The 13,373-nt window shown below is 47.3% G+C and overlaps 1 protein-coding gene across 3 annotated transcripts in view; it reads left to right on the plus strand.

Moving 5' to 3' along the window:
- The window catches only part of ZNF142 (zinc finger protein 142), an 84,130-nt gene extending 70,972 nt beyond the window's left edge, over window positions 1-13,158 (plus strand). For all 3 annotated transcript variants that reach the window (XM_063933894.1, XM_063933895.1, XM_063933896.1), the window contains 2 exons: window positions 433-538; window positions 11,465-13,158. In XM_063933894.1, the coding sequence (XP_063789964.1) occupies window positions 433-538; window positions 11,465-11,937 (579 nt within the window). In that variant the 3' untranslated portion in view covers window positions 11,938-13,158. The remainder of the gene's footprint in view (window positions 1-432; window positions 539-11,464) is intronic.
- Window positions 13,159-13,373: the final 215 nt, after the last annotated feature.

Raw genomic sequence — 13,373 nt, forward strand, 5'->3', positions numbered from 1 at the left:
GGGTTACTGACACAAAATGAAGAGTTTTCAATGCATATGTTATGAGGCGGCGAGTATGTGCATGGTGGAAGACCCTTCTAATTGCACTTTAAGGGGGCAATTCAGTTGTGTTAACAGCCATGATTAATGGGTGCCTGATGGAGCAATTCACTTGTTCCGGATGCCCTATAATTATCACGCTTGTCACATCCATAGAGACCGGGTTTAACTGTGTATAGCGGCTAAACCCAAATAAAGTGTGCTTTCTGGCTTATGTTAAATTACATTATAAAAAGGTAGCCTTTCACTAATAAGGCTTCACTGTGTATTAAAACATAAGTTATTCCAGATATATTATTTTGCTCCGTTATCTTTTTTGAAACATAACAATGTTCAACAGCAGCATTACTTACATGCGGTATTATACTATAACATTGTACTTTCTCTGCGTAGTATCACATGCGAATCCATAAAGATGAGAAGAACTACCTGTGCCCAGAATGTGGATACAAATGCAAATGGGTGAACCAGCTGAAATATCACATGACCAAACATACAGGTAAAGGATGAAGCATCGTGGCTGTAAGCACCCAGGTGCTGAGACCATAGCTTGTGTAAGATGTATATTTTCTCATTCCTCCATGGGGTACACTGGAATTACACTGGGGTCGTGCCGGGCAGACTGTATGCTGCAATAGTCTGCCTACTACGTGGGCTGCCTCCAGAGGAACCCGCCACATCTGTCACAGGGTCGTGTACACAGGCACTCCACCGTGCACTGGAGGCTTGTGGTAGCGTAAGTAGGGTCCATTCTGGGACAGACCAGCATTGCAAAAAGGCACTTTTTTTTAAACCCCCTCCAGTCCTGTGGTCACATTTGCGCTGCAAGGGGGTAGGGCCAGTGCAGCTGCTTGGCAGTTCCTGCACTACAATAGGCTGCCTTACCAACGATTCTCCTCTGCCATAAACAAAGCCGGCTGGATACCACCACTACTGAGAACACTCTTGCTTGCAGTGAAAGCCTGTCAGAACTGCCCAACAGCACAACGCCTCTGCCTTTAAGGGAGCTGCGATTACACAGCAGGGGCTGCGTTCTCTTCAGCTTCAGTGGTGCAGTGCCCAGCCTACAGAAATCGGCATCAGACAGCACTCACCTACAGTCTTATTGGATCAGGCTTGTTCTCCTCCCCTTCTACATCTGTCAGTGGCTGTGTGGGTTTTTACATGTGGAGTGGTCTGTATGTGTATTCTGTTGGTGTGAATCTGTAACACTGTTTAGACTGTGACTACCATTAGTTAGTTTATTTCTATCCGGGGCTGGCTGTATGTAGATTTCTCTGTTTGCTGCTTGTGCATCTCCCACATTTTATGTTTGTTGCTCCATCTTCACATTCTCCTGTGTCCATCATTCACTGTGCAGGATTGTCTAAACACTGCTCCTCTCTGTATACCTTTTTTCTCTAACGTCCTAGTGGATGCTGGGGACTCCGTAAGGACCATGGGGAATAGACAGGCTCCGCAGGAGACATGGGCACTTTAAGAAAGAATTGGATTCTGGTGTGCTCTGGCTCCTCCCTCTATGTCCCTCCTCCAGACCTCAGTTTGAATCTGTGCCCGGACGAGCTGGGTGCTGTTTAGTGAGCTCTCCTGAGCTTGCTATAAGAAAGTATTTTGTTAGGTTTTTTTATTTTCAGGGAGCTCTGCTGGCAACAGACTCTCTGCATCATGGGACAGAGGGGAGAGAAGCAGCCCTACTCTCTGAAGATAGGTCCTGCTTCTTAGGCTACTGGACACCATTAGCTCCAGAGGGATCGTACACAGGATCTCACCCTTTGTCGTCCGATCCCGGAGCCGCGCCGCCGTCCCCCTCGCAGAGCCGGAAGACAGAAGCCGGGTGAAAGAAGCAAGAAGACTTCGAAATCGGCGGCAGAAGACTCCAGTCTTCACTGAGGTAGCGCACAGCACTGCATCTGTGCGCCATTGCCCCCACACTACACCCACATACTCCGGTCACTGTAGGGTGCAGGGCGCAGGGGGGGGCGCCCTGGGCAGCAATTAGGACCTCTTGGCAAAAATTGGACATATATACAGTTGGGCACTGTATATATGTATGAGCCCCCGCCATAATATTGTACATAAACGCGGGATAGAAGCCCGCCGCTGAGGGGGCGGGGCTTCTTCCTCAGCACTCACCAGCGCCATTTTTTCTCCACAGCTCCGCTGAGCGGAAGCTCCCCAGCCTCTCCACTGCAGATTCACGGTAGAAGAGGGTAAAAAGAGAGGGGGGGCACATAAATTAGGCGCAAAAACATAATATACAGCAGCTACTGGGTTAACACTAAGTTACTGTGTGATTCCTGGGACATATAGCGCTGGGGTGTGTGCTGGCATACTCTCTCTCTGTCTCTCCAAAGGGCCTTGTGGGGGAACTGTCTTCAAAAACAGCATCCCCTGTGTGTGTGGTGTGTCGGTACGCTTGTGTCGACATGTTTGACGAGGAAGGCTATGTGGAAGCAGAGCGGGAGCAAATGAATGTGGTGTCTCCGCCGACACCTGATTGGATGGATATGTGGAAGGTTTTAAATGATAATGTTAATTCCTTGCATAAAAGGTTGGATTAAGCGGAAACCTTAGGACAGTCGGGGTCTCAGCCCATGCCTGATCCTATGTCCCAGAGGCCGTCAGGGTCTCAGAAGCGCCCACTATCCCAAATTGTTGACACAGTTACCGACATGGATTCTGACTCCAGTGTCGATTACGATGATGCAAAGTTACAGCCTAAATTGGCTAAATCCATCCGTTATATGATTATAGCAATTAAGGATGTGTTGCACATCAGAGAGGAAACCCCAGTCCCTGACAAGAGGGTTCATATGTATGGGGAAAAAAGGCAGGTGGTGACCTTTCCCCCTTCACACGAGCTAAATGAGTTATGTGAAAAGGCTTGGGAATCTCCAGATAAAAAATTGCAGATTTCCAAACTGATGCTTATGGCGTATCCTTTCCCGCCAACGGACAGGTTACGTTGGGAATCCTCCCCTAGGGTGGACAAAGCTTTAACACGCTTATCCAAGAGGGTAGCCCTGCCGTCACAGGATACGGCCACCCTAAAAGATGCTGCGGATAGAAAGCAAGAGGATACCCTGAAGTCCATTTATACACATTCAGGTACCTTACTAAGGCCGGCAATCGCGTCGGCCTGGGTGTGTAGTGCTGTAGCAGCATGGACGGATACCTTATCTGAGGAACTTGATACCTTAGACAAGGATACTATATTAATGACCCTGGGGCATATAAAAGACGCTGTCCTATATATGAGAGATGCTCAAAAAGACATTAGCCTACTGGGCTCTAGAATAAATGCAATGTCGATTTCTGCCAGAAGGGTCCTGTGGACCCGGCAATGGACAGGTGATGCCGACTCAAAAAGGCACATGGAGGTTTTACCTTACAAGGGTGAGGAATTGTTTGGGGAGGGTCTCTTGGACCTGGTCTCCACAGCTACTGCTGGAAAGTCCAATTTTTTACCATATGTTCCCTCACAACCTAAGAAAGCACCGTATTACCAAATGCAGTCCTTTCGATCACAAAAAGGCAAGAAAGTCCGAGGTGCGTCCTTTCTTGCCAGAGGCAGGGGCAGAGGAAAGAAGCTGCACAACACAGCTAGTTCCCAGGAACAGAAGTCCTCCCCGGCTTCCACTAAATCCACCACATGACGCTGGCGCTCCACAGGCGGAGCTAGGCCCGGTGGGGGCGCGTTTCCGAAATTTCAGCCACAAGTGGGTTCACTCCCAGGTGGATCCCTGGGCGATAGAGATTGTGTCTCAGGGATACAAGCTGGAATTCGAAGAGATGCCCCCTCACCGATACCTCAAATCGGCCCTGCCAGCTTCCCCCTTAGAGAGGGAAATAGTGTTAGCTGCAATTCACAAATTGTATCTTCAGCAGGTGGTGGTCAAGGTTCCCCTCCTTCAACAAGGAAAGGGTTATTATTCGACCATGTTTGTGGTGCCGAAACCGGACGGTTCGGTCAGACCCATATTGAATTTAAAATCCCTGAACATATACCTTAAAAGGTTCAAGTTCAAGATGGAATCGCTCAGAGCGGTCATCGCAAGCCTGGAAGGGGGGGATTTTATGGTGTCTCTGGACATAAAGGATGCATACCTTCATGTCCCAATTTATCCACCTCATCAGGCGTACCTCAGATTTGTGGTACAGGATTGTCATTACCAATTTCAGACGTTGCCGTTTGGTCTGTCCACGGCACCGAGAATATTTACCAAGGTAATGGCGGAAATGATGGTGCTCCTGCGGAAGCAAGGGGTCACAATTATCCCATACTTGGACGATCTCCTCATAAAGGCGAGGTCCAGAGAGCAGTTGCTGATCAGCGTAGCACGCTCTCGGGTAGTGTTACAACAGCACGGCTGAATTCTAAATATTCCAAAGTCGCAGTTGATTCCTACGACTCGTCTGCCTTTCCTGGGCATGATTCTTGAGACAGACCAGAAGAGGGTTTATCTCCCGATGGAGAAGGCTCAGGAGCTCATGACACTGGTCAGAGACCTATTAAAACCAAAACAGGTGTCGGTGCATCACTGCACGCGAGTCCTGGGAAAGATGGTGGCATCATACGAGGTGTCGGTGCATCACTGCACGCGAGTCCTGGGAAAGATGGTGGCATCATACGAGGGATGGTGGCATCATACGAGGCCATTCTAATCGGCAGGTTCCATGCGAGGACCTTTCAATGGGATCTGTTGGACAAGTGGTCCGGATCACATCTTCAGATGCATCGGTTGATCACCCTATCCCCCAGGGCCAGGGTGTCTCTCCTGTGGTGGCTGCAGAGTGCTCACCTTCTCGAAGGTCGCAGATTCGGCATTCAGGACTGGGTCCTGGTGACCACGGATGCAAGCCTCCGAGGGTGGGGGGCAGTAACACAGGGAAGAAATTTCCAAGGGCTGTGGTCAAGTCAGGAGACTTGCCTTCACATCAACATCCTGGAACTAAGGGCCATATACAACGCCCTACGTCAAGCGGAGTCCCTGCTTCGCGACCAACCGGTTCTGATTCAGTCAGACAACATCACCGCAGTGGCTCATGTAAACCGCCAAGGCGGCACACGGAGCAGGGTGGTGATGGTAGAAGCCACCAGAATTCTTCGCTGGGCGGAGAATCACGTAAGCGCACTGTCAGCAGTGTTCATTCCGGGAGTGGACAACTGGGAAGCAGACTTCCTCAGCAGGCACGACCTCCACCCGGGAGAGTGGGGACTTCATCAAGAAGTCTTCACGCAGATTGCAAGTCGGTGGGAACTGCCACAGGTGGACATGATGGCATCCCGTCTCAGCAAAAAGCTACAGAGATATTGCGCCAGGTCAAGGGACCCTCAGGCGATAGCTGTGGACGCACTGGTGACACCGTGGGTGTTCCAGTCAATCTATGTATTTCCTCCTCTTCCTCTCATACCCAAGGTGCTGAGAATCATAAGAAAAAGAGGAGTGAGAACAATACTCATTGTTCCGGATTGGCCAAGAAGGACTTGGTATCCAGATCTGCAAGAAATGCTTACAGAGGACCCGTGGCCTCTGCCTCTAAGACAGGACTTGTTGCAACAGGGGCCCTGTCTGTTCCAAGACTTACCGCGGCTGCGTTTGACGGCTTGGCGGTTGAACGCCGGATCCTAGCAGAAAAAGGCATTCCGGAGGAAGTTATTCCTACGCTGATAAAGGCTAGGAAGGATGTGACAGCTCAACATTATCACCGTATATGGCGAAAATATGTGGCTTGGTGTGAGGCCAGGAATGCCCCTACGGAGGAATTCCAGCTGGGCCGTTTCCTTCACTTCCTACAGGCGGGAGTGACTTTGGGCCTTAAATTGGGTTCCATTAAGGTTCAGATTTCGGCCTTATCCATTTTCTTTCAAAAGGAACTGGCTTCTCTGCCTGAAGTTCAGACGTTTGTGAAGGGAGTGCTGCATATTCAGCCCCCTTTTGTGCCTCCAGTGGCACCTTGGGATCTTAACGTGGTGTTGAGTTTCCTGAAGTCACACTGGTTTGAACCACTCAAAACGGTGGAATTGAAATATCTCACGTGGAAGGTGGTCATGCTATTAGCCTTGGCTTCGGCTAGGCGTGTGTCAGAATTGGCGGCTTTGTCACATCTTATCTGGTTTTCCATGCGGATAGAGCAGAATTGCGGACCCGCCCACAATTTCTGCCGAAAGTGGTTTCATCCTTTCATATAAACCAACCTATCGTGGTGCCTGTGGCTACTACTGACTTGGAGGATTCCGAGTCACTGGATGTGGTCAGGGCTTTGAAGGTTTATGTAGCCAGAACGGCTAAGGTCAGGAAAACAGAATCTTTGTTTATCCTGTATGCTTCCAACAAGCTTGGGGCGCCTGCTTCAAAGCAAAACTATTGCTCGCTGGATCTGTAACACGATTCAGCAGGCTCATTCTGCGGCAGGGTTGCCGCTGCCTTAATCAGTTAAGGCCCATTCCACAAGGAAGGTGGGCTCTTCTTGGGCGGCTGCCTGAGGGGTCTCGGCATTACAGCTTTGCCGAGCGGCTACTTGGTCAGGTTCAAACACCTTTGCAAAGTTCTACAAGTTTGATACCCTGGCTGAGGAGGACCTTGTGTTTGCTCATTCGGTGCTGCAGAGTCATCCGCACTCTCCCGCCCGTTTGGGAGCTTTGGTATAATCCCCATGGTCCTTACGGAGTCCCCAGCATCCACTAGGACATTAGAGAAAATAAGATTTTACTTACCGGTAAATCTATTTCTCGTAGTCCGTAGTGGATGCTGGGTGCCCGTCCCAAGTGCGGACTTCATCTGCAATGCTTGCATATAGTTATTGCTTAAATAAGGGTTATGTATAGTTGCATCAGGGTTGATCTGATGCTCTGTTGTTGTTCGTTCATACTGTTAACTGGGTAAAGTTATCACAAGTTATACGGTGTGATTGGTGTGGCTGGTATGAGTCTTACCCTGGATTCCCAAAATCCTTTCCTTGTACTGTCAGCTCTTCCGGGCACAGTTTCTCTAACTGAGGTCTGGAGGAGGGACATAGAGGGAGGAGCCAGAGCACACCAGAATCCAAATTCTTTCTTAAAGTGCCCATGTCTCCTGCGGAGCCTGTCTATTCCCCATGGTCCTTACAGAGTCCCCAGCATCCACTACGGACTACGAGAAATAGATTTACCGGTAAGTAAAATCTTATTTTTTTTCCCCTCTCACATTACAGATCTGTTCTCTTGTATCCTTGTTTTATGCAGCAGCGATATGTCGCGGGAACTGGCACTCAATCGCTGCCGTGGGTCTGTAGTGTAAATTCAATGGCAGCGGGAGCATACGTACGCACGTGAACCGATATGCCGCGATTCGTATGCTGCGTTGCGTACTATAAGAGGACACATCTGTATGTCTGTGAAGGGCAATGCTGGGGATTCCTCCTGAAAGAACAATGGGGCTACTTGAAAGATTTTTGCTTGCTTTGTGTTTAATTTCTTAATGCATAGTCTGACTTTGGGGCAATCTGTTAGTCCTGCAGTGACTATGGAGCCCTCAGCGCAGTGTCTGCCAGTGTGAACTCATCTGTGATTATGCCAGTTTGAGCTGCCACGCTAGCCGGGTCCATGTCTGAATTGTTTCAACAGTTAGCTGCATCTAGACAGGTGTCACATGCTGATCTCCTGCATGCTGCAGCCCCTGTGGGATGGAGGGAGACATCATCTGCTCCGTCTGTGCTTCCCTCTTCTCAGGGGGAACTTCCCTGAGCTCAAGGGTTGGCATGCACAAGTTTCCTCTTCCTTAGAGAGAATTCTGGAACCTCCCTCCAGAGGTTTGGGAGGATCTACCAGACAAAGTGGGACCCAGTTTCATAGTCGTCAGAAACGTAGACTACTGGCTATACTCCAGTCAGAGGATTTAAATTCAGATGGATCCTCTCATGGAGAGGAGGAAGATGCTTTGCTAGGAAGATTAAACTGACACACTAGGGGTGGAAGCTTTCATTGCAGCTATCTGTCAGGTGTTGCCAGAGAACTTGCGGTCTTCAGTTCCAGATCTCTAGGTGCATCCACTCACTTCAGCAGGCAGGGCTAAATGGGAATCTCCTTCTTTTACATTTCAATACATCTGGTGAGGAGTATCTTCTCTACTGGACCAGAGAGCCAAGGGGTTTAATCTTTTTGTTGTTTCAAGACTGGATGGCTCGGTTTGTCCCATTCTCAATCTAAATTGAGTAAATGTGCATCTATGCGGCCAGAGGTTCAATATAGAATCCTTGCACTCGGTGATAGCAAGCATGGAAAAGTCGCTGGGCATCCCAGAGGTTGCTTTTTCCGGATGATATTCGGCATGTTTATGGAGAGGATATTTCTTCCCCTGAACAAGAGGCAGGGCATTCATGGGTTGGTCCTAATGAGACTGACAGTTTCCATTAGTTTGTGCATGCGCCTCTTTCAAATTGATGATGCCCTGCATTTCCAGGGTGGGACGGCTCTTACCTGCATCTGGCCATGGTCATCCGCTTTTTCCTCTCTGACAGGACTATGGGGTATATTCATTTGAAGTCGAAAACTGCCGTTTGTCGAAAAGACGGCAGCTTTCGACTTTTTTTAGGTCGGAAGGGGTTCCAACCTATTCAATATTTTCGACAAGTTGAAAAATTCGACTTGTCGAAAAGCACGTGGATCGGCGGTATAGCTGCCGAGCCACGTGCTTGTGTCGAAAACGGGGCCAAACCGACAGGTTTTTGCTCCCTTTTCGACCATCTCAGTCCGACATCAAAAGATGTCAGACTGAGATGCGGACCCAGAGGAGGAGAGGGGGGAGAGCCGCAGGGAGACAGGGGACTGCCGCGGGCAGCCAGAGGAGATCAGCGCTACAGCACAGCGCTGCAGCAGGATGACACACAGCCGCGCCGCTCACGGCAGCGTCCACCCGGCTCCAGCAAGTGAGGTCACGCTTGCTGGAGCCGGTTGGACACTGCCGTCAAGTCGGGCAGCTGTGTGACATCCATCTATAGCGCTGATCTCCTCTGGCTGCCGGCGGCTGTCCCCCGCTGGTCTCCCCGCGGCTCGCCCCCCCCTCTCCTCCTCTGCGTCCCTCATCTCAATTCGACTTGAAAAAGTTGAATTAAGATGAGATTTGAATAGGGGTTGTCTGATCCATTCCGACAAATACATGTCGGAATGGATCTGACTTTAATTGAATATGCCCCTATCTCTCCTTTAGTGGTTAACTTACAACCATCTTCAGGTGGGTTGGCCGTTCACAATTTGGAATTGGACATTAAAAAACAAGGATGCCAGTCTCCGGATTTGGGGTACAGTAATTCTTCAGAGTCAATTTCAAGAACCACCTATTGCTAATCATTGTCCTGGAGCTCAGGGCCATCTTCAATGCTCTGATTGTGGCCCAGCCACACCTTCAAGGGTGGCCAGTGAAGATCCAGTCAGACAACGCAATGATGGTGACATACATCAATCGGTAAGGGGTCATGATGAGTTTTCTGGCCATTAAGTAAACTGTTCGCTTTCTCAAGTGGGCAGAAAATCATGTTCCAGCCATAGCAGCAGTTTTTATTTCCGGGGTCAACAATTGGAAAGCAGACTACCCAAGTTGTCAGCATACACAATTAAAAGTAGGGACCTGCGCACTGAGTAGTAAATCTGTGTGTTCTTGGAGAGCTGCCGTGTACAAGGAACACACCCTTGTTTCTGTTACATAAACCATAACAAAAGTACTGCAGGCAACCTGTTTTTGTAAAGTAAATCTTATAATCATTAAGTCAAAACAAGAGAAATAAAAGGTATAATCTTTCTAAACAAAATTACTGATGTGTACAATTAAAATACATATTCTCTATATAACCTTATGTAGGCACATTTGAAACACCACTCTAATCATACAATTGATATTGGAGTCTTTAAAATAAAGTTGATATACAGTGTGATATCAATTAAAGTTAAAATACAATATTCAGTCCTCTAGAATTTAAATGGTGTCAGAGAGCGGCGTCCCGCGTCTCCATGTGCTATTTAGTGTTACTATTCCAATTGTTAATTAAGTATATACCCATTACTCCTGTTAAAGTAAAAAGTTTTTGTTTGTTTTCCCTCCTTTGGGGGTACTTCTTAATCAGTGTGACTCCAGACTGGTCATCCTCCCCTTCAGGAGATGCAACCAGCGGTGCTACTTGTGAAAGGCACTCCTTGGGGCATCAAAGTAATCAAAATCTGCTCCTGTCTGGGCAGGGTGTGTTATGGTGTCCGTTCTAGAGGAACCTCCCGTCGGGCACCCACGTCTACTACCGAGTCTTACCTAGTGGTCCTCTTCTAGTCTATTCTTCGGTGTCCTTCTTGTCCCAATGATGCTGTTGCTTGCGAGATGGTGCTGGTTGCCTTGGGTATACTCCTCCTGGGTGGATGACGCCGCAGGTCATGTGACTGCAATCTTGTGATTCCTTCTGAAGCATCTAGCGACTTTCTTTTTACGTCCTTCTCCACTTCAGCTTGGTTAACAAAAACTGAGGTAGGGATGACCATAGATGATTCAAAATCATCGATGGTCTATGGCCGATATAAAAAGATTTCCATCAATGGGGGAAAACAAGATGGTTCCCCACCATCGATGATACACAACCACCGAATATCTGTTTTTTTCTCAAGACACAGCTTAGCTCCACCCCCTGCTCCTGGGCTCTTATTGGCCCACAGCTTAATGCACTGTAAGGCATTGTAAGGCCTGGGTGAGCATCTGTGGGTGAAACCATTGATGGTTCCATTGCAGATGGTTTCACACCATCGAGGTTACCCATCAATAGTACCATCGATGGGTAACCCACCGATGGCCATCCCTAAATTTTGGTCAGGTGTGTAATAGAAGGGGAGGAGCCAATTCCAAATCAATGAATATTTAAAGTGCAAGTGTAATTCCATTGCCCCCATGGACTCAAGAAAGAAATTTTACCGGTATAAAAATCCTGTTTTCTGATAGAAGTTTATGAAGAGGTAAATAACCAGTTAATTCAGAGTAGAATTAAAAGTCACAGAAAGGCCGATAGAATATGCTGTAACTTGTAGTTCTACAATTGCTTTGGAGCCCAAGGTTATATAACCAAAGTTCTCAAATGTGGTTCTTAAAACAAACCAGTTTAGGCTTTCCTTAATCACAGCCAGGTAAGTTAATCTTCTTCCTCAGATCAATATTCTGAAACCATGACCTGTTGGGGTAGTCAAAGCCTGGAGTTGAAGAACATGGTGTAAGCCTCAAGATGTTCTATTACAACTAATATTATCCATGCAATGGCTTAATTGCCCTACATATTGTTCAGTCATGAATTGTTTGTTCGCTCTTCTCTTTAAGATAGGATCAGAATTCGGCTAGGATAAGATCAGAGGAATATGATGCTGGTGCTCAGCGTTCCTGTTACCAAACACGTTATTTGTCAAATATGTCTCCATTTTCAGGTCTAAAGCCATACCAATGCGAGGAATGTGATTACTGCACAAACAGAGCCGATGCCCTCCGTGTACACCGGGAGACTCGTCACAGAGATGTCCGCTCCTTTATCTGTGAGCAGTGTGGCAAGGCATTTAAGACTCGCTTTCTTCTGAAAACACACCTGAAGAAGCACAGTGAGGAAAAGCCATATGTCTGCAACATGTGCCAGCGTGGCTTCCGCTGGGCTGCTGGTTTGCGCCATCACTACCTCACCCACACAAATCAGCAGCCTTTTTTTTGCCAGTACTGCTCATACAGGGCTAAGCAGAGGTTTCAAGTGGTTAAGCATATACAGCGGCATCATCCCAATCATCAAGACCTTGCAAAAGGTGTAGGGAAGGAGCCAAATTTATTCTCTGTCCTTGGCCATGACACAGTGTTTCAGCAGGCTCCAGACAGTGACAGGCAAACTCTGTCTCCAAAAACACCCTTAGCTTAAAAAAAATAATTAAGTGAAGGACAATTTATAAGCTGTCATTTAAAGACTGATTTGCTATAGAACTAAGGTACTGTCATTACAAAAGGTCTACAACAGGCATGTCCAAAGTGCGGCCCTCCACCTGTTGTGAAACTACACATACCAGCATGCCCTGACACAGCTTTAGCATTCTCTGACAGCAAAACTGTGTCAGGGAATGCTGGGATATGTAGTTTCACAACAGCTGGTGGGCCGCAGTTTGGACATGCCTGGTCTACAAAGTATGAGGAATGTCGTCTTGGGAAATGTTTGGCACGACAGAGGCTGCTCTCAGAATTGTAGCCTTTGACAACTGGCACATAACTGCCACTAGTATTTCTGGATAAAGTCTCTGGGTGGGATGTAACGCCGGCCGAGTTTGATGGCAAACCCATGCCTTGTAAATAATTGCCCCTTTAAAAAAAAAACTGTTTTACAGAACATCAGCTGAAAAGTTGCTGATGTTGAATTAAATGTAATGTGTGTAATTAAATGATTTAGTTTGACTTCTAGCATGTTTGCAGAATATACTTATATTTAAGTATACATATATTTATTTTTAGATTTTGTTTTATTTTTACTTTTAGAAACAATTACACTTATTTGACCAGTGCAACAGTATTGACTATTTGTAAACTGCTGTATTATGGTATGCGGTCAGCATACCGTTAGTCGGGATCCCAACTGGGTTACCAGACCGCTGCCTGTATACCTGCGAGGTAAGTGATTCCCCCTCTGTGGGTGTCCACGACATCCTTTGAGGGAGAATAGAACCTGTGGCGAGTTTAGCTCACCACAGAGCCCGCACGAGGATTCGTTGCGCTCGCCTCCCTGCCGGCATTCCACCGCTCGGGATGCCGATGTCTGTATACTGATATTTGACATCCCCAGCGGCGGTATCACATACCGATCCCTGTATAACATATACTTTCAGACCTACTACACTGTACTTTAAATTCAGTAATTGCCCTCTCCGCTCTGCCGTAGGTTCTATAATAAAGGATCGGACATAATTCTTCTCCCAGTGTCAATATTTATTTATAATTTGACTGGGTAAACTAGGCCAGCATAGCCGTTTAGGCCAACAAATATCAGCGATAAAACCGTTCCAAAACAGAACTTTATTGCTTATGTCCAGTGTTTTATTTGCATTTATTTACTGTATGACTTTATCTGTCTCATAAAGAATTTTTTTCACATTGACTAATGTAGGACTCTTGCTTACTAAAGTTTGCTGCAATCATTACAAAGGTATCTGCATCCTAATGTGTATGATGAAAATAAAAATGTTTCGAAATATTGTACCAGAGTAAGTGCAGTAGCTAATTCTCAAAAACCATTCAATGGGGATATTCAAATGTTTTTTTTGGCGCAAACGGCAGAACAATTTGAATTGCTGCCATCGGGCGCAATTTAGT

This window comes from Pseudophryne corroboree, chromosome 7 (assembly GCF_028390025.1).
Source record: "Pseudophryne corroboree isolate aPseCor3 chromosome 7, aPseCor3.hap2, whole genome shotgun sequence".
Lineage (NCBI taxonomy): Eukaryota > Metazoa > Chordata > Amphibia > Anura > Myobatrachidae > Pseudophryne > Pseudophryne corroboree.